At 39.1% G+C, this 22,245-nt stretch overlaps 1 protein-coding gene across 1 annotated transcript in view; it reads right to left on the reverse strand.

Moving 5' to 3' along the window:
* rap1gapa (RAP1 GTPase activating protein a) overlaps positions 1-22,245 on the reverse strand; it is a 75,732-nt gene that overhangs the window by 51,561 nt on the left and 1,926 nt on the right. Inside the window, exon 2 of the mRNA XM_037684776.1 lies at positions 1,384-1,416. Coding sequence (XP_037540704.1) covers positions 1,384-1,416 — 33 coding nt within the window. The remainder of the gene's footprint in view (positions 1-1,383; positions 1,417-22,245) is intronic.

Consider the following 22,245-nt stretch of genomic DNA (forward strand, 5'->3'; position numbering starts at 1 on the left):
ATATATATATATATATATATATATATATATATATATATATATATATTACTATGGGCCATTCGGACCCTATATAAACAAAAGTCTGGTTTTCATTGCTGGCAGTAAGTCAGACCAAATGTAACATCAAAATAAATTATTTTATGGAATAAAAGGTTGACTAATGTAGGATAAATTATAAGCCATTTATTAATGATTATTATTGTTTTCAAAACCAAAAGCTGAAAAAATAATTTTGTTTTGTTAGTAAGATTACACAATAGATGTTAATCACACATATTAGTCCTGAGTTATTTTTATCTTAATTTAATTGTTTGTTTGTTTTTACTTTTTTATGTTTTACTCATTTGCCACTCATAAAAAAGCGTTAGCTTTAGATTAAAAGTATTGTTGTTTGTCACCCAGCTTGTAGCAGGTGTGTGATTATCTACCTGTTGTGATGAAGGTCTGATGTCTCGTGTGTGTTTTAAGGACTGAAGCTGTGACTGTCAACATCACTTGGTTCTTTTAAAGTCGGACCGGTTCTTGAAGCTCTACAGCAGTCACTACAGATGATCAGCAGCTGTTTGGATCAATCTGTTCTGGGTGGACTATAATCCAAGTGGAAAAGGTCCAACAAAATCCCCCCCCCCAGCAGTGTTCTTTGAATTCAATAAAGTCCGAGCATGACTCGTGTTTTCCTGCTCTTCTCCGGTGAAAAGCAGATGTAACCATCATCTTTCATTGTATCATCTCATCCAGTCAGTTCTTTTATCCTCCCTCCTCCTCCTCTTTGCTCTCACAGCTCTTTCATCAGCCAGAGCTGCTCTGAATCCTGGTTCTGATCTTCTTCTTCATCTTTATTTTTGCTACACTCTTTATCATCTTCTTTACAAAAGGCCCAGTGATGATGTCTGAAGCTGTAGCAAACTAGGCCAGCCTCTAAGTACCGCCGAGCTTTGTTGTTCAGAGTGGTTCTCACGTGTCTGTATTCCAGCAGGACGGTGTGATGATGGTATGATGAAGTCAGCCACTCACGCCACCTCACCTGAAGCTTCCAGAAACAGAGCGGTGTATCTGTGCTGTCAGGAGGTGTTCGTGCTCACATCCCTGTCTGTGTCGCACACGACCCACTGCAGAGTCAGGCTGACTGTCGGCCCACTGCCGCCCATCTGTCACAGCCTCATTCATCTTACTTACACCCTACTTGGTGGATGGAGTCACACGTTTGAACATCACAAGGCCAATCTGTCACACTGAACAGAGCCACGAGCTTTAGAAACTTCAGTCCACTCTGCTGTTTCCTTTTAAACTACAAAAATTTCACTTTGACTTAAGGGTTTAGTGAGGGGTGTAGTTTCACATTTTATTGAGAAAAAAAAACAACGAAATAAACGAAATACTCACCAAATACCTCTGGCCTTGGAGGTCTTGTCCACTCTGGAAAAAATAGCACAAAACATCAACTGTTATATTTTACAGCTGTTTGTCTTTTCTTCATGTGCATCTCTTGAAAAATAACTCATTTTGATTATTGTAATTTTTGCTGTATAAATCAGTTTTCTCTGCGACTTATACAGTGAAGTGACGTATTTATATTTTTTCGCCATGTTTATAACCCAATTTTTGGCTGAGATCTGATGATTTCATTCTTTCTGACATGGAAAATATTGAACAAAGTTCATGCTCAATCATCCAGGTATCAAATCCAATAATTCTCAGTTAGGTCATCTGGCCAGTTTCTTTTTTATAGAGACGTTTCGCCCTCTATCCGGAGGGCTTCATCAGTCAGAGGAGTTCTAGTAAACTGTATCCCCACCAAGCAGTAAACTCCTTAAGTGGGCCAACCAGTTTGCAGGAGCAATTATGGATTTGATATCTGGATGACTGAGCATGAACTTTGTTGCCTTGAACCACCTTGGCTGTGGCTGCCTCCCTGGGAGGAGTCGACGAGGGACAGGGCAGCATCCAGAAACCATCTCAGCTCCAGCAAACTGGTTGGTCCACTGAAGGAGTTTACTGCTTGGTGGGGAAACAGTTTACTGGGACTCCTCTGACTGAAGAAGCCCTCTGGATAGAGGGCGAAATGTCTCTATAAAAAATAAACTGTCCAGATGAACCGACTGAGAATTATTGTGACTGAACACTACCATTTTCAGCCACTAGAGGGTCCTCGACAAATATGGCAAGCCAAGTGCCTTATAGGTAAAAGTGGCTATTAATGAGACACTTGTCTTGCCATATCAGCCATCATCGTCTCGCTCCAGAACTCCTGGAGCAAACGTCAAATCAGCTGCATTTTGCCGTGCCACCCAGGCAATACAGCTGATGTGATTGTCAAAGTGCATTTATTAAGGAAAAGTTCGACTGAGACACACCTTTACTATAATGGCAAGCAAACAAATATTTGTTTTTAAGAGTTAATCTTGTTAAATTCTTGTTAAAGTCCTCCCGTACATGTTCCCATGGCCACCATTTGGCAGCCAAGCGATTTTTGGCATGACACCGGGCCACGTTTACAGGTGGTCAGCGGTGACGCATAATAGATGCAACTCATACGGCGACACGACGTATTTATGTTTTTTTTTTTTTTTTTGCTTTATCACACATATTTCTACTGATGCAACTTATAGAGCGGTGCGACATGTATGGCAGCAAGTACGGTAAATCTCTTAAAGTTAGTTTTTTTTAATTTGCCAGTAAATCTGATCTTGAATCCAAATTATTGATAACTGGAACACATCAGCAGCATACTTGATAGAACTGCAATTAATTCTGCGTTCAGAAATAGTTTCTTTAGTGTCACTTGCTTGAAATCTTGATTTAGAAACAAGTAATAGCACAAAGGGATCTTTGGACACCCTTTCCGTTTAGCAGAAAGCCCAGTGAAACGAGAGAAGGCGGTTAGGCAGGAAGCTGGATTGCCCTGAAATAACTCCTGCCATCTGTTGAAGCAGCATTTCCAAGAATGAAAGGATGATTACAAGCCTGATTTTTTTGGAGACAAAATGAATCTTATCCTGGTTTGGATCCTTGTTGTGTCATTACTCACTGTCAGTCAAGAAAAAAAACTATCATTCGCTCCTGAATCAGCCTCATCTGATTGTTTTTTTGACCCTTCATGACCTCTGTCCCATTTTTGTTTCCTCTTAGAAGTGAACACGCCACGATGAACCGCTCAGGTAAATGTGCCAGTCTGTTCGTGAACAGAACATAACATTTGAAATGAAGACCTCTGCAATGATCTGCCTCTGAAACTCAGGTCAGGTGTATCAGTGTCCTCCTTCATGTCCACACTTAAAAGCATGTCCTCATCTGAGAGCCTGCCCTGGAGTTAATCAAGTTTAATTTGATATTTTCCTGCAAAACAGAATTTAACTGTAAATTTTCCATTTTAATTTCCAAGATAAATGGACACGCTGTGTGAATTAATGCCTGGATCTTGACACGTTTTAACTCTTTAAAAAGATTTTTCAACGTTCAACAACAGTTGTTAAACCGGTCGTGTCGCCTTTTTTAAAGTTTCTATAATTTGTACACTTGTACAACTTGTGCTTTGTAAACAAAATTAGGTTGTATAGACAAAAAATTCTTGTATTTTCTCAAGGGTGGCACAGTGGTGCAGTTAGTGGAGCTGTTGCCTCTCAGTGAGAAGGTTGCCAGTTCAAATCCCGACTTGAGGCCTTTCTGGAGTTTGTATGTTCTCCCCGCACATGTGTGGGTTTTCTCTACATACTCTGGTTTTCTCCCACAGACCAATAACATGCATGTTAGGCTGATTGGTAACTCTAAATTGTCTCTAGGTGTGAGTGAGAGAGTGAATGGTTGTTTGTCTCGTTTGTCTCTATGTGTCCCTGTGATGGACTGGAGATATGTCCAAGGTGTCCCCGCCTCTCGCACAGTGATGGCTGGACATGGGCACCAGTGACCCCCGCGACCCAAAAAGGAAGATGTGGGTACTTTTAAAGGATTGATGGAATGATGGATGGATGAATGGATGGATTTTCTCAATTTGGTGCAATATGAATTAATTATAGTCATGACAAAAATAAACTTTTTTAGGATTTTACCTATCAGGTTATTCACCAGGTTCTAAAATTATTCAAATCAACCCAAAAGGGCATGAAAACACAAGACCAATTCCACCTTCTCACTGTTTATTGGGAAACAAACCACACACACAAAAAAAAAAACAAAGCCAAGATGGAAAAGTCATGTGAAGACAAAGTTCACACTTGTCTCTGCAGTAAGATTTCAGAGAGAGTAGCAACCACGTGTTTACTAGGATGAACTAATCAACCGCAGTGTGACTTCCTCTAGCAAAGCAGAAGTTTTGATACTTTGGTGCTCGGGAGCATACAGGTGCATGTTAACACCAAGCAGAAAGACAACAGCAATGACCTTAGAGAAGCAACTGTTGCTGCTTATAAAGGTTAAAGGTCGTTTACAACTAGAGTTCATCAACTTACAAAGGGACATGGAAACTTTTAAGACAGCTGACAATCTTCCCAGTGAAGGATGTCCTAGCATACTAACCCCAAGATAAGACCGTGCAGTGCTCAAGAGAAATTAACTAAGAGCTTAATCTCCAACCCTACAGGCCTCAGTCAGCAGGTCAAAGGTTAAAGTTCATGACTGAACGAATAAAAAGACCGATCAGTTGTCTTGTTTTTAAGAGCTGTAGGAGAGAGCCTCGTCTCTCAAACAATGAAATAAAATCATGGCAGCACAAGTTTTCAAAATTATATCTGAATGAACCTCAAGGTTTCTGGAATAATGTCCTTTGAGTAGATGAAACCCAAGTAGTGATATTTACCCATAATGCACAGCAACATGTTTAGAGAAAAACACAACATATCAGCACAAACACCTTATAGCAGCTGTCAGCATGGCGGTGGAGGGCTGATGGTTTGGGACCTGGGACTCCTGCAGTCACTGAGTCCACCATGAACTTCACTGTAGACCAAAGGATTCAAGAGTCAAATGTGACTGTTGGGCTAAACTGGCTTGTGATGCAACAGAACAATAATCCCAAACAAATCAGCAAATCAACAACAGAATGACTAAAAATGAGAAGAATCTTGTATTTGTAATGATTCAGTCAAAATCTGAAACGCTGTACAGAAATTAATGTCTGCAAACCTCAATGAACTGAAACAGTGTTATAAAAAAAAGAGTGGGCCACAATTGATGTTGTAGTGAACTCGGCCTCTGGTCAAAACCTGCCTCTGAAGACCTTCATGGGACAGGAACTGTTATTTCATTGATTTGAATCCAGAAATACAAATTAGCTCATCCAGAGACTTTCTAATTGTATCCTGAACTAATCAATTGAAAGAACACTCTCTTTTTATATTATCATTACTATTTTTACAAATGTCTTGATAATCAAAAGTGTGTTTAGTTCAAATCATTTTTAAATGTTGAAGTGAACCACTCATTTTAAATCAACTGTGAAACAGTATTAATGATTTTTAATCCTCATTCAAAGTAGAAATCAAGTTAAATGTCTGTTACAAAGTAATTATGCATTTTTTGATCTTCCGTCTGAAATGAGAAAGGAGTGATGTTGGTCAAAAGTCGGAGACAGTCGCAAACAAGTTTATTGGAACGTACTGTCATGTTTTTAAACCTCTCAGACAGAAACAAGAAAACTGGCACCTGTGAGTCTGTCATTTCTCCAAAACATTTCTCTGTCTGTTCCTAAACATCTCCGCTGTTTATCTGACTTGTAATAACCCTCTGACGTCACTAAAACCACACCCCTGTTGGTTCTTTCAACCAATCAGCACTTCCTAAAAGTGACCGGAAGCAGAACTCTTTAAAAGTCAACACTTCCTAGTTCCAGTTAGTTCTGGAGTGAGAACAGAAGTTCTACTGGGGAGAAGTTCGAGTGCTGGAGAACAGAAGTTCTGAGTTCCTCTGAGTCTTCTCAGAGTCCCGTTAGTTCTTCTGGTTCTGATGGAGTTCGGCTGGAGTTCCTGTCGGAGCCACGACGCCTCGCTGTGGCTCCACCCGGCGAATGCCCTATAACTGCTGAGGAAGTTTGTTCTGTGGAACGGATTATCTCACGACTTCTGCTGAGTCGCAGCCGCCCTGAGGAGACGCTGAAAGGTAGCGTGCCAGGGACCTCTTGACCGCAGCTGATTCATCCTCTGCCAAGGTAAAGAGTCGTCACGAGCTTCACTACCAGTGTACTGCGGGCGAACTGCGCTTGAAAGGAGCGTGTTGTTCTGGTTTACAGACATACATCCTCATCCATCTTTTCTCTCCATTCAAACTCCTTCATTCCCCATCTTTAAAACTCTTCTATCTCTGCCAGTAAAGATAAGCTAAAGTCTGCAGACATTATTTTAAGATCTAAGGAAATGTCTGTTGTTTTCATTAAGTAAAACGTGCCAAGTTTTATTAATCAGAGCCGATCAGAATAATCAAGTGTACAATGTTTTGATGTTAAAATTTGATTCTGTTAATAAATGACCACATTCATTTTGATGGGTCAAAGAAAATTAACGTCTCATGTCACTGATTAGACCATCTCCAACACAGTACCTCTGTCACATATCTGTCAAGTAGCTCGAAAAAGAGAGAACCCGTTATTAAATATTGATTGTAGTGGAGCTCCTAAGCTAACCTAACCCTACATCACTACAATGTTATAGAAAGTGATAGAGTCGTACAGAAACTGACCACTGCAGGGTACTGATGCTAAAGGAGGCTGTAAAAAGTGCTGAATCATGGTTACAGTGTACTATTTCACACACAGCTTTTCTGTTTTGGCTTTGTTTTTGTTGAAGCATTTTTCATTTTTGTTTCACTGACATGGTGGAATCTGTGATGTGTTACTTGTGGTCAGATTTCAATAATTTTATTCATTCAACCTTTATTTAGACAGCTTAATCCCAGTGAGCCTCGAGGACTCATTTACAAGAGAGACCTGATTTCAACAAAGAATGATGACAACAATGGACAACAATAGATAGTTATAAAAAGGCATACAGATTTAAAAAAAAAAATACAAATAAGATGGCAAAAAAAGTAACAAAAACCGCTAGATTATATAAGTTTTATATATTATTTTATAACCTGGTAAAGACCAATTCATTTATATTATGTCCTGAAACCCTAAAATGGAAAAAGGATGGACTTTCTTGTCTCCATGACTTCAACTTTTTTACCAACTTAACCTACTTTTTAATGTGGAAAGCCTGCTTGTTTTGTGAAGCATGACTTTGTGCCTTGACTGTTTTATTTTACACGTCTAGTGAAACTCTTTACATTGTTTATGTTGATAAGAGCTGCACTAGCAGTAGATATTAAATTGTGATACATATTTAGGCTGTAAACATCCCTGCTGACAAGATCATGCAGCATGAGTTGATGCTTCAGATGAAACTGCAGAGACGACTTCTGCCAGTAGATGGCCCTGTGTGTGCAGAGAATACAAACACCTGATGCTTAGATTATATTTTTTATACAGTATTCAAACTTTTGTCTCCCCAAAAGATTAAAAAACTTATGATAATGGAAATGCATCCCAGTTATAAACACAAGACTTTTGTTTGGATGCAGATCTTAACAGTAAGCAGCACTCTGGATATATGATGCTTGTGACTTGTGGTTGCTGATTCATTTCTTGTGATGTAACAGCTTCTGTTTTTAATGTGCTTTATAAATAAAGTTGTCTTGACGTAGTTTAAGTTGTGTTTTTTTTTTAGATTATGGATTTTTTTGTTGATTTCCTGTCCTTTGCGTTCATAGAAGAAGAGAATCCGATTAAATGACAATCAGGTATTAAGACCTCCAACGCATCAAACCTGTCGATAATGGGGAAATGAAACTGGTTAATACTTTTTATAACTTTAAAAAATATATTTCTTAATTGTCTCAGTAAACCAGATTGTTGAATTAGTGCTTTATTATTATTTCCAAGGTATTTACCAAAGAAAAGCCTATTTTTTTTCAATAATTTTTATTATCCAATTATTCTGTGTTCTTTCCCTTTAATGACAACGAAGAACAAACTTGTTTGGTTCTACAAAAAGTCATATTGATGTTGATATCTGAAACAAGTGGAGCTCTGATTTTGAATATATAAGGTCTGGATTTTTAACAGTTTTGTGATATTTGATGATAGAGATATTAATGTTTTATGTGACCTGGTGGGCTATGTAAATGTAAATTCTATCTATTGTATAAATGGCAGAGATTACATTAAAACAAACCACAGTTACTCACAACAGCACTGCTTTCTGCAGTCATACAGGCAACACAGGACTTTTGTTTTATTGTTTCTTTCATAGAGACATTTCTCTTAAGCTACAGAGACATTTTGGATTTTTTTTTTCTTCAAAACATGATATTGAATGTTTTACTTGATAATTGGGGGTAGACAAAATGTGTATTATTCAGACCTTCAGCTTGGCAAAACAACCCTCTTCCTGCTGAACCACAGCTACCCTGATGATTCTCTCAAGTGAAATTCTGATCGGATCTCATGGTGTGGAATCTCACCAAATATTACAGTTCTTTGTGCAGCTGACTCAAATGGCATTTTTGCATTGTCTCAGTCTGGGTTCAAGCCCAGGTTCTGTGTATTTGAATTTGGCATTATGGCCCACTTCCAGTGCAATTTCTGGAGCCCAGAAACCTGAGGTTCCATTCGGGCCAAGATGTTGGGGCCAATTTGACGTCAGCAGGTCATAGATTGGCTCGCTCTGTCTTTGCTGCTTTTGAATTATATTAGAGAAGCAGCACAAGCTCCATGTCCTCCATTGTTTTGTTGCGAATAATGTGACATCACGTGTTTTTAATATGAAGATCACCGCCCACATCGGGGCAGCGCTCTGCTCAAAGCAAACACAACCATGGCCGGGGTAGAATAAGGGCCTAGTGCAGCCAGGCCAGGCCTTACAATACAAACATGCCATTAATGTCTGAACTGTTTTAATTTCACAAGAACTTAACCTGAAGTTGAGATGCGAAGTGAAATGATAATGTTGAGTAGAAAATTCCGATTAGTTTGATGAACAAAGCTTTAATGACCACAAGAAACCCCCAAAGAGGTAGCATTAGAACCAAAACTAAAAGTTACTTCTTCTTTTGGGTGAGAAATTATTAAAAGACAAATGAAAGTTTAAAGCTTCCGCCTTCTGAGAAAGCTGAGTTACTTAGAAGAAATGTTCTGCAGGATTTTTAATTTGCTCACTGCACCGAACTCAAAGACTGGTGTCATTATGTTGTCTGATCCCCCTCTGAGCAGAACATCGCTCATTATCATCAACCCAAGGCCTCCATGTGACCCAAAAAGACTCGGGAAATTGTGATGTTCTAGATCTCTAGTGTTCAGCAGACACGGTTAAGTAGATAAATCAGTGCTCCATCTTAAGTGGAAAGCACCCAGGTCCTTGAAACATAGTTAGATACTTAGTAAGATAGTTGTTTTTTTTTTGTTTGTTTGTTGTTGTTTTTTTTGGGGGGGGGGGGATTAATTCTGCAGCTGCATCCAAGACTTCTGAATCTCATCCTGTACTGCTCATCCATTCTTCAGTTTCAGGGAATTCCCACAAACTGAAATCAGCTGATGTGTGTCAACACTAATAAATGAAAACACTAAACTGAAGCACTAAAAATGTATTAAAGATAAAGCACAACCTCAGCAAATTAAGATAACATTATGCCTAAAAGTCCAGATGCATGCTCAGTAATCCAGGTAGATGAATCTAACAAGGGGGAGTCAGGTCCTTTGCAGTGGTGGACAAAGTACTCACTTAAGTAAAAGTATTGATACTCATGGTCAAATCTTACTCAACTACAAGTAAAAGTTGCTCTGTCAAAAGTTTACGTGAGTTAAAGTACTGAAGTACTTACTTTGGAAAATACTGAAGTATTCAAAAGTACATGCCTTGTAAGCTTGTAACTCTCTGAAACCACCTGTTTGACATGAACCACTCTAACACCACATGCCTTAATAAAATAATAAAACCTGTAAACTACAAATAACTTCCCTGCATTTTACATGTTTGTGGAAAGTCGTGGAAATCCTAACAGATGATGCACATTTAGTCTTTTCCTCAGCTTCAGTATTCATACACTGCTTTGTTTGTGTGTAAAAGTACATATATTGACAGCACGTAACACTGACAACTGAAAGTACTGCCATACTTAACACAGAAGCTTACAAAACAATGAATGTTCTGCACAGATGAATCTAGCATAAAACCTGAATCAACATCTGGACAACTGCATTTAAGGAAATAAAAACATCAACAGCAGATTACAAAGTTGAGCCAAAAGGAACAAGTAACAAGAAGCTTCTTAGAAATGTAGTGGAGTCGAAAGTACAATATTTGTCTTTGAAATGTAGTGGAGTGAAAGTCATAAGTAAAAAAAAACACAAATACTCAAGTAAAGTAAAGATACTCAGAAAATGTACTTAAGTACAGTATTCAAGGAGATATACTTTGTTACTGTCCTACTTTTCTTGTTTAAATACTTCTTATATCCTGAAGACTTCTTCAGTCTGAGGAGCTGCGACACACTCAGTCTTATAGCACCTTCTCACAGTGGATCAACCAGTTTGCTAATGATAGACAAAACTAGTTCACATGAAAAAAGTGGGACCATCAGCCGAACAATCGATGGTTAGTCCTGATGGGCGCTTGTTTGTTTGGGACAGTCGAACACGGAGACTTCCAGCCCTGTTTAATGATGGACAGGTTCTCTTCACCAAGATGGCTTCCTTCACTCCTCTCTCAAACCTGTGTTCTCTCTATCAAGGACGTGCACATCTTCATCCCTGAAAGAGTGACCGCTGGCCTGCAGATGAGTGTAGACCTCAGTCTGAAGACTGAAGACGAAAGAAGAAACGTTTCAAGACGCAACCTTATTAAATCAAGCCAAACAGCTGAGACTTCCTGTCAGATAACTGGGACTGAGAGGATTCAGCTGCAATAACTACATGATGACAGAATATTTAAAGTTTACTTATACTGTCTTCCTATTTTCTAAAGTGCTGGTTGTTAAACTGATTAAAGGCACAGATTAAAATAAGTGTATAAAAAGTAGCAGATAATTCATTCAGCTTTTTACACAGGTATTTCAGCATTCCACAGATTTCCTGAAGCATGTTTAGTTAGAAATTACCGTGCACAATATTATCAGCATGGTATTGGTATCGACCGATATTAGCGATAAAGTAAAATATCGGACATCGGACATTCCATCTAAATAACTCACTGATATAAAAGGTGCTGTTCTTTTTAAATATATTGTATATTTATATAGTGTTGCATCATTTTCAGTTCCCTTTATGGCATCTGCATTTGGTAACAGGCCAAACTGACAAAGATCATGCAGAATACTGTAGTATTTTAACTCCACAGCAGAGAAAGCTATGTAGTCTCTGTAAGTACTTTGTAGGTCTAGGGGAAAAAATATCAGTATTAATATCAGTTATCGGATAAATAAGTTTTAACATATCGGCATATCGGATATCAGCCAAAAGTCTAATATTGTGCATACTGTGGATGCATTTGAGAATGTCTTTGTGTAAAATAATTTACAATATTTTTACTTTCCTTTTAAAATTTATCAAAGACGAGGCAGAGATAACTACTGGTATTTTGTCTGTGTCTTGTATATGTTTACCAGTACTATTAGCAAAAAATCTAATTAAAACTGGACAGGTACGAATGAAACTCAGAAAGTTATCCCAGGATGTTCATCTTCAACCTTTGGGGTCAATTCAGTTCAAGATGGCCACTTTAGTCAATGAACCTGAGGAAGCACAACAATGGCTAAAACTTGTCACCTTTATAAATATGAAGCTGAAAATGTGGTAGAAGCTGATCGTCATCCCCAACTGATACTTTGAGTGCGCATGTGTTTTTGTGAAAATCTTTGGTAATGACTGTTGGCATCAACCTTGTCTATCTGTTAGCAAAAGATTCGCCAACAAAAAATGTCTCAATTAGAAAAATGGCTCAAACAGTTTTACGGACACTGAGTTATAATTTGGTGTTACAGTATCTGATACGTACCCAGGTTGTTCTTTCAGCACTAATACAACTCAAAAGATCTCACATCACACGAGAGCACACATCATTTACAAGGTTTGACCAAAACCTCATCCCTTCTCAGAGGAGATAATATTAGTTTGAATCTCTGGCATGAAAGAAGGCGGGATTTTAAGTTCAGACTTCCAACAATGCAACCTGGACCAGGTAACAGGTGAATTAGAAAAACTAAAGAAGAGCAACTTGAATTAGAAATAAGTTTGTATTTTATTTTATTTAACCAAGCTAATCTCAATGAGATCACAGATCACGTTTTTCAGAAGGCCTGGGCCTGAATGTAGCTTAACATGCATGTTTTTGAATTGTGGGAGAAAACCAGGAGAACATGCAAACTCCACCCAGAAACATCCCAGGTCCAACCCAGGCTTGAGTCCAGGACCTTCTGGCTGTGAGGCAGCCATGTTAACCACAAAGACGCCATGCTGCTTTTTAATTAATTTGTGAAGAGGATTCACTTTTTGTGGCGCAGTTGGTAGAGCTGTTGCCTCACAACGAGAAGGTCGCTGGTTCAAATCCCGTCCGGGGGCCTTTCTGGGTAGAGTTTGCATGTTCTCTCTGTGCACGTGTGAGTTTTCTCAGGGTACTCTGTTTTCCTCCTACAGACCAAAAACATGCATGTTAGACTGATTGGTAACTCTAAATTGTCTCTAGGTGTGAGTGAGAGAGTGAATGGTTGTTTGTCTCGTTTGTCTCTATGTGTCTCTGTGATGGACTGGAGACATGTCCAGGTGTCCCCCACCTCTCGACATGGGCACCAGTGACCCCCGCAACCCAAAAAGGAAGAAGCAGGTAAAGATAATGGCTGGATGGATTCACCTTTGTTACACTTGAATCAAGTAAAGAAATAAACAATTTTATTTATGTTTTTAAAGATGACATCACAACAGAGACGAATCACAGCTATGATCAGTCAGTCACTAATTATTTGCAAAATTGTTTTTGATGTTCCCTCTCTGTGAGGTATCAACCTCTAACTGGTTGTCATGGAAACAAACATCCAAGGGATAAGAAGACTCAGCATGAGTCTCAGAAACTCAATACTGTGTCAGTGGCGGTGACACATGACAAGGAGTTAATTCATCTTAATCTGGCTTCGTCTTCCTTCTCTCCTGCAAAACTTTAAACCTTTTCCTCGGTATAAAAACGAGCTGAGGCTTCATGTGCGCACACCAAATCAGCAACACTGCTCACAGCAAGTAGGTCAGCAGACGAGGATGAGGAGTGAGTCCGGAAAATAATCCTTCTTAAAGCAAACAAGTTTGTTATTCTGCCACAAATCTGCTTCGATAACATGCTCTCGCAGTATATTCTGAATCAGAACACTGTAAACACTGTACATTTAGCATAATCCAGGCTAGCATAACTCCAACTAAATCATCTTTAAAAGTCTTTGGACTTTAAGATCATTCCATGAGTTGGTAAATCTTTTTTTTTTTTTTTTTTACATTTCCACCTGCTAGGTGTTAACAGATTTTTTTTTCACCACATCTAATTGAGATTGAAAAAGAGGAAAAGATCAAGGAGAGGATATTTTAAAAAGGCATTAGGTAAAACATTAGGGATGCACGATATTATCAGCATGGTATCGTATCGGCCAATATTAGCGTTAAAGTTCAATATAATATCGGACATCGGCCATTCCATCAAATACCTCACTGATATAAAAGGCGCTGTTTTTGAACGACAACCCAGTGGCAAGGACGCCTGCAGTACCAGCACGACATGATGACATCACGTGCGTCTACCTGATCTGATCGCAGCGGAGAGGAAGAAGTCAAAATGTCGGCGGTGTGGAATTTTTTTGTTGTTGTTAATGATGTCGGATTCCAAATATTTTTGGACTATGTTGAGCCTCCTTACATCGTCCCCAGTCAGAGATATTTTTCCGACGTAACGTTACCATATTTAGAGGATAACAGTTAATCCAAGTGGTGCCATCTTAAAACAACATGATTCGTGCAAATGCTGTTTTATAATATTTTACATTGATACCAGTTTCAAATATCACAAATATTTAGATTGAATTCTGTGGTTTTTGGGCAAATTGCAGCAGCAGTTAGCTGTAGCAGTATCATGCAGTTTGGAGCACTCCCTGCAGGAACATCAAGATACTTATCAGTTAATATCTTAGAAATGTGAAATTGACTGTGGCGTGAAAAGTTTTTAAAACTACAGTTTAGATGAACTGCTGTGATTTTTTTAAGAGTTGTTTTAAGATGGAAGAGATCAACTTTAGCCTTGACCCCATTCAGACTAGCCATTAGCTCATCAGTCTAGTCAGAATTAAGCTTTGTTTCTCCAAACTGAGGTTGCTCAAAAAACTTTGTACAACAGATAAGATGCTAACTGCATTCAATTTCAAGTACCTATGATTTGGTGTATGTGATTTTCCAGTAATGCATTAATAGGATGTGAATTGGTTGACATGAATGCATGCTCAGGTCTCTCTTGAAAACAAGTCCTCGAGGCTCAGTGGGATTAACCGGTCTAAATAAAGATTGAATGTAAAAACATGTAAATTCTTTCTGAATAAATTCAAAAATAGATCACTAAGAGTGACTCACAAACTCTACTGAACAGCATTTCCCACATAAACAACACCCAGACCAAGAGAAAGAGTGTAAAACAATAGTGAACGTGACCAAATCTGGACGTCAAACCGTGTATCAGCCCCGTGTGGGCTGAATGAGCTGATCTCAATGGGCTCATTCAGCCCACAGACATGAGCACAAAGCTGCTGAATGTCCTCATTTCTCTACAGTACAGTCAGATACAGTGTGTATGAACACACACACACCCACTGGTACCACAATTATGATGGCTGCAATAATTGTCGCAACACGTGACAATGTTGTGTTTGTGTATGTGTAATGTGTGTACAATGGTAAGTTATTTTAATTTGTTGGAAAATGCTAATGGATGCAGTGTTCTGATGCATGTTCAATAATCCAGGAAGATAAATCTAACAAGGTTGAGTCAGGTCTCTGGATGGATTCTTCTTTGTTGAAACATTTAATCTTTTATCCCAAAGTTTTCTTCAGTCTGAGAAGCTGCAACAAACTCGGTCTAATGAGCAGAACTTTCTTATAGTGGATCAATCAGTTTGTTGGTGACATGAAAAAAGGAGGACCATCAGCCTGACAATTGATCGTTAGTGCCCTGACGTTCACTTGCTATTAACAGAAGACTGAGTGATACAATAACAGCATTATAAGAGGGGGACAGTAGAACATGGAGACCTCCGCCCCATTTAACGATGGATGAGTTCTCTTCACCGAGATGGCTTCTTTACTCCTCTCTAAAACCATTGCTCCTCTCTATCAAGGATGTGCACATCTTCATCATTAAAGAAGTGACTGCTAACCAGCAGAGTGTAGACCACACAGTCCTGGTCTGTTGAGGTTCCCCTTCTGTGATGGGCCATCCTTTGGCCAGTGGCTGTTTTGTTTCCCCGATGTAAGACTGATCACAGTCCTCCTGGCACATAACCACCAACATCCTTCTACCAATATACCCACTGTCCCTTGTATGGACATGTCCAAACCATCTCAGTCTGGTCTCTCTAACTTTATCTCCCAGTTGTTCAACCTGTGCTGTACCTCTGATGATCTCATTCCTAATCTTATCCATCCTCATCACTCCTGAGGAGAACCTCAACATCTTCATTTCTGTCACTTTCAGGTCTGTCTCCTGTCTTTTTGTCCATGTCTCTGTCTCCAGACCATACAACACAGCTGGTCTCACCACTGTCTTGTAAACTTTTCCTTTGTCCTTTGCTGACACTCTTTTGTCACAAATCACTCCTGAAACTTTTCTCCATCCACTCCATCCTGTCTGGACTCTCTCTGGATAAAAATCAAGGTACTCCCTGAGCAGGTTGAATGTCCATCACAGGGCAAGAGATGAGCAAGACAGACATCCATTCACACTCTCAACCACACCCAGAGACATTTTCAGAGTTACCAATTGAAAGTTATCATTTATGACGAGTAAAGTAAAATATGTACTTAAAGCTGTCAACATTTACAATTTATCAGTGTTTCTGATTTTTTATTTTTTTTGCATATGTGTATCATCTATGACAAAGTAAGTATCTTTCACTACCAAATGTCTACAGCATAATTTGTAATAAAGGATTGAAAACAGCAAAGTCACGTTTTGTTGCCTACAAGTCATTTGTTTGCATTCAGTTATTATGGATTATTACTATTATGGCTTTAAGCAAACTAGCTTTAAGAAAGACTACAGAGGGGTTCAGTGTCTTGCTCAGGGACAGCAAGGTGGAGGAATCAAACCAACAACTCTCTTATTGGAGGAGAGCTGCTCTAACCACTCAGCCACAGCTGCCCAAAACATAAAAAGTTATTTAAAAGTTAAAATTCAAGGTTTTGGGCGGACAGGGACAATCTGTATGTATTTTTCTCCGAGGAAACAACAAGTGGACATTAGTGCCAGCATCAGCTTCAGCTAGATGACCAGTGCTGCAGTTATTGTTCTCTGCAGATGGTTGGCTGTTGTTGGTATGAATATGATGTCACAGTCTGAGTAAATATGCAAGGTGGACCTACAGTACTCCGTAGGCTCTGAAGAGCCCTCTGGTTGCCCTGCAGCTGCTGTTTGTTCGACCGCTGCACCCAGAAGGGTACTTGAACGTGCTCCTGTTCTCAAGTGGGCATGCCTTACTGAGTAATCACCTTTAATCATGCAAACATTTGTCTTTGTCAAACAAAGGGAACTTCTCTGCGTCTTTTTGTCCAAGCTACGTAACCCAGTCCAAAATGACCTCACAACAGACCATAAAAACTGAACCTATGAGAATTGTGCTGTTGTTGTTCGGAGTATTGTTTTGCATTATTAGTGTTTAGCGTATATTGCAGTTTATATCTTAGATCCCTATTTACTGTTTCTTTTTGCACTTTATATTTTTGCTATTGTTGGATGTAACTGGGACCCTGTGTACACAGTTTCGTTCCACCTCATGTACCACATGTGATGTGAATGACAACCTTGAATCCTTGAATGTGAGGGCAGCTGCTGTGGTCCTTATTACCATCAAGCTGCTAACAAGACCATGCCACTAACAGAACAGAACCATGATGTTGAAAGAACCTCACTGCTAACTGAACCACACTGTAGATGTATTTCTTTTTCAACTTTGGTGCCTTGTTTGTAGTATTTAATAGTATTTTTAGTATGTTTTATTGTTTTAGTAGTATTTTCAGTATGTTTTTAGTATTTTACTAGTGTTTTAGTATGATTTTAGTATTTTTGCTTCATGCTTTGGTATTTGTTGTTGTTGTTTTTTTGGTGGGGGGGTTGACGAGTCGAGACGGTTCTTCTCGTCCTAAACATTTCTTTGCACTGTGGACCTTGTGTTGATTTTGCATATGACAAACAAACCTAACCTGAACTGGAATCCTTGATAAATCCAGAAACAAAAATCATCCTGTTCGATTAGCACCAAGTGTAAAAACAAAGAAAAATATAATCAAATCTTCTTCACACTGAAAAAAAAAGCACCACATGGGGTCTTGTTTACTTGAAAGAATGACATTTTCAAACTCATTGACCACAGAAAAGCAATTACCTTTGAAACATTCTCGGATTTCAAAACAATCCCCATCTTTCCACTCAGCTGATTGAGAACAGGACAGACGAGCATTCTCTCAGTTTTTCTATGGAGCATTACAACATAGAGTATCATTGTTTCAGGATGCCTAAAGATAATTCACACCGAGGGTGCTGGGAGAGCATTCAGTTTGCTTAACAGCTCATGATTAAGGATTCATGAGGAAAACCATGAGACAAAGGCACAGAGATTCAGTACGTGTCATGTGAAAAACAAATGTTTATGAGACTCACAATAAGATGCGATGCCTACTAAAAGATATAAAGAAAAATCAGAGCTGAAAAAGTTTTGGCAGGCACGAACAGTTTTCAATTAAAAAAAATAAAAATAAAAATAAACAATAAAAGCATAATTGGCTGGATTATATTATGTCCAAATCAAAAAGCTTAAAAAAGGTGGCTCTTGTTAAAACATTATTTTATTCCAACATTAGTAATTTGACTGAGCTTTCGGCGAGGATAGTGTTCGTTTCAGTGAATGTCAATGTAATAAACGAGGCAGAGTGTTACAGATTACTCACCGATCTGTCAGACATGTCATGTGTAATGTCTTTTCAGGCCACTGCTAAACAAAAAACTGATGACTTTTTATAGAAAGCAGATCCACTCCTCCCCTACTGTCTTCAATCAAACTAGCTGTCGTGGGGAAAAAAACGAGATTCTCAAAATGTCTTAAAAAATAAACTGCTACACCTCTTAAGCAAACATGTAAACCAAGCCCATTGAACAAAATCAAAATTCAATACACCTGAGAAAAGAGAAAAACCCTATAACTTCTGTTTAGAATAAAGGCTTTTGTTTGTCCATCCATGCAAATCATCTTACAGTCAACAGAGCAAAAGCATCTCCTGCGTCAGAACAAAATCTATCCTTGTTTAACTATATTTCTACCAGTTATCAGAAACTTCAGTTCATGTCATAATGAGCTTTCACACCTCGGTCTGTGACTGTCGTCAGCTAAAGTTCTGTCTGACCCGTCTGTCCGTCTCGTCTCATTCTGGTTCTGCCTCATTTTCCATTTCACATTCACTCATCATGTCAGTACACACACACACGTACACACGTTTAACCAAAATATTTTCTCATAAGGTCTGTGGAAGTTGTTGGGGGACCAGCAGTTGTTTGGGTTTATTACCTGCCCATCATTTAACTCATTCATTCAACCTTTATTTACACAGGCTAGTCTCATTGAGCCACGAGGACTCATTTACAAGAGAGGCCTGTTCCAGAAGAGGGACTTGTTTCAGCTCTGATATATCTCAAGGGATGGGGTACAGTAGTAAATGGTAAATGGAATGTACTTATATACTCCTTTCTATCCGATTAAGATACTCAAAGCTCGTTACATTACATTCTGCGCCTCATTCACCCATTCATGCAGCACTCTACTAGATCTGTACAAAACTAATTGAACAAATCATTCTAAAGAGACTAATCAGTGATTTATCACATTCATACACCGATGAGACACACATCGGAGGCAATGAGGGGTTCAGTGTCTTGCCCAGGGACACTTCAACATGTGACTGCAGGCAGATTTGAACCCCCGACTTTTGCATTGGAGGACAACTGCTCTAACCACTCAGCCACCCTAAGTAGCCACTCGCTACTTTGCTGTTTGACTTTTACAGTTTTTCTAAGAAAGATTAAACACGAGAAAAATCATTGTACTGTACAGAATACATGACTGTCAACTTTAATATTACTCACGTGATAGGGACAGTACGGGATACTGTACAGTAAAAAGTTAACAAAAAATACTGCAAACAGGCGCCACCCTTTTGTAGTTTTTTTCTCTATAAGCCTACACTGTGCACTGTAATGTACCCACACATAATGACTAGATTTCCCAGAAGCCAACAGTGCCCCGCCTAGAAGCACTGTTGCCCTCTGCGGAAATACTAGAGGGAAAGTTTTGTTCTGATCGGAAAACATTTGATGCTTATAATGACATTGGCGCCCAGTGGATACAGAGAGCTGCATGGAACCCAACGGGAACTGGACCAGAACTGGAGCAGAACCAGACCTCCAGACTCACTGGTCAGTCTGAGAACTGCTTGCTGATTCACGAGGACTTATGAGAGGGAAGACGCCACACGTAGGTCCAGTGTTCACTCCGGAGCCCACTGGGACTTCCCCCATCCAGATTTGGACTCAATCTGACCACCGTCTGGTCCCGTGCTGGCCATCTGAAAGGTCTGGCTCCCTCCAAACTGCATTTTGGTGCTCAAGGGCTGCACAGAACCGGACAAGAGCAGAACCGGCAGAACAGGGTAGGTCTGCTGGACCGGACCCGAGCCACTGTTTCTGCAGAGCTGGTGAGTAAAATTTGGCAGTACTCTAGAGTACCAGTACATATACAGTATGTATGTTGTTAAAATGATATAGGTTTGAGTTAAGACGCGGATTTTCACTTATTGCGGGTGGGGGTGTCTGGAACTTAACCCCTGCAATAAACAAGGGCCTACTGTACTCTATATCTTATGACGACAGGCATGCATATATTTACTCACGTAGACGTCTCAAGGTGAGCCCGCTTCATTCTCGCCACAAGCAGTTAAGGCACCTTCTGTCATAAACTTTCCCATATTTCTTTTCCTGCCACGACAGCTGGCAAAGTTTGTTGTTGTGGCCACAATCGGTAAGGCAAGTTCAATGAAACGCTGCTGGACTATGTCCCAGACTGTTGGACCTTTTGGGGACTGACAACATCCTGGTCTTACTCAATACCCCTGTTGTTTCACAACAGTCAAGGCAGTTCTGCTCAGGAATTAAATCCTGTCAGACCAAAGGCCCCCCCTCGGACCCTTCAGCCCATGTATCCACAGCGTTTCCCTCTAGTCCCCAGCGTTTCAGGAGGTTAATCTGACCCGGAGTCTTTCATCCAGTCAGTCCGTTGACCTTGGTATGGGTTTTCTGAACCAAACAAGCATTCTCCGAGCCCCTTCAGCCCCACAGTGAGACCTAACCCCTTAGTTATTACAACTTTGTTTGGATGAAGTCTCACTTTTCAGTTTGGAATCAAAGTCCATGGGTCCCAGCGGTGACGATCACGGTCCCCTGCAGTCACTGAGTACATTTCCGTTGCTATATATGTCAACTTCAATACTTTACCTTTATTAGTAAAATATATCTGTAACAATAAAGGTGGAATAGTCAACTAAAAATAAGATTGTTTAATGTGCAAAAATAAAAGTATTATCTGACAAATATTTATTAGCAATTCTAAGTGTCACCTGTTGATGTCTGCAACTTATAAAGTCAATGGTGAGGTACAATAAAAGCACATGAGCCACACTTTGAATAGACCACAAAATGTCACTAAAAACCACAGATTGGATCAATTCCAACAACCACTGATGGTCTCAGTGTCTCATTCATGAAAGAGTGGTTTAACTCTGCTGTAACATTACAGCGTAACCCTCTGTATGTGAATTTTATCTTGACTTATTAACTTATTGAAAGTATAGAATAGAGACCAATAAAATGTAACCAAATGTTCCTTAGGACTAATCGGAGAGGGAAAACAGAAACTGGAGACAGAAAGCTGCAGCCTAACTTGACTATGTGAAACATTATATTTTTCATCTCGTAAACACAAAAGTTGTTGTTTTTGCTGAATTCTGTTATTTTTGTACTTTTAGAACTTAAGAACACAAATACATAGATTTGGTCTGCACAAAAACTGGTTTGTTCCAGACAAGAACAAAGTCTCATCCACCATTCTGATCATAACACAAACAAAATACTGACATTCACAAAGTCTACACCTCTTGTGTACTCTGCTCATTAATAAGACACTTAGAGGACACATTGGTCACATGACGTTATGACTTCGTACTCATCTGCTCACACAGACTTATGTTCATGCTGCTGCTGCTGTTCGTATTGTTTTTGTACTAGTAGTGCTTAGCGTATTCTTAGTTCATATCTTAGATCTTATTACTGTTTTTCTTTATAATTTATACTTTTGTTAGATGTAACTGGGACCCTGCGTACTCAATTTCATTCCACCACATGTACCACATGTGATGTGAAAAACAATAAAGAACATTGACCTTGACCTTGACTCAATGGAGGGACGGCGGCCATAACCAGAGAAGACTAGCATCTGGACTTAACATTGTTGAATATATTGGCAAAACAACCAACAGAACGGGCCGATTTTGTAAAAAACATTAATGACAATATTAATATAATGTTAGAATGTATGAAAGCTAATGTATATAAAAATGTAAAAATGCCACAAGTTGGTGTGTGCTACGGTTGTACCAACTACGGAGAAAAAGGGAAACGTGTCTCATTTCACAAGTCAGCAGATTTTATCTTATTTACCTCCATGTTAATGTGATCCAACCATAAATGAAGCTAAAAATGTAATCATTTAAATTTAAAATTAGTCTATAAAGTTGATGTGATTGCTTTTAATTACTGACTTTGTTAGTAGATATTAGCTTCTGTGGCAGATATTGTTATACAGTGTAGCACTAACCATGCTTCAGTTTAGCACAAATTATTAAATAGTACAATTGGTATTGCCTCTGATTTATGTAATATTTAGACT

The sequence above is a fragment of the Nematolebias whitei genome, chromosome 11 (genome assembly GCF_014905685.2).
Source record: "Nematolebias whitei isolate Nwh7 chromosome 11, NemWhi1, whole genome shotgun sequence".
Taxonomy (NCBI): Eukaryota; Metazoa; Chordata; class Actinopteri; order Cyprinodontiformes; family Rivulidae; genus Nematolebias; species Nematolebias whitei.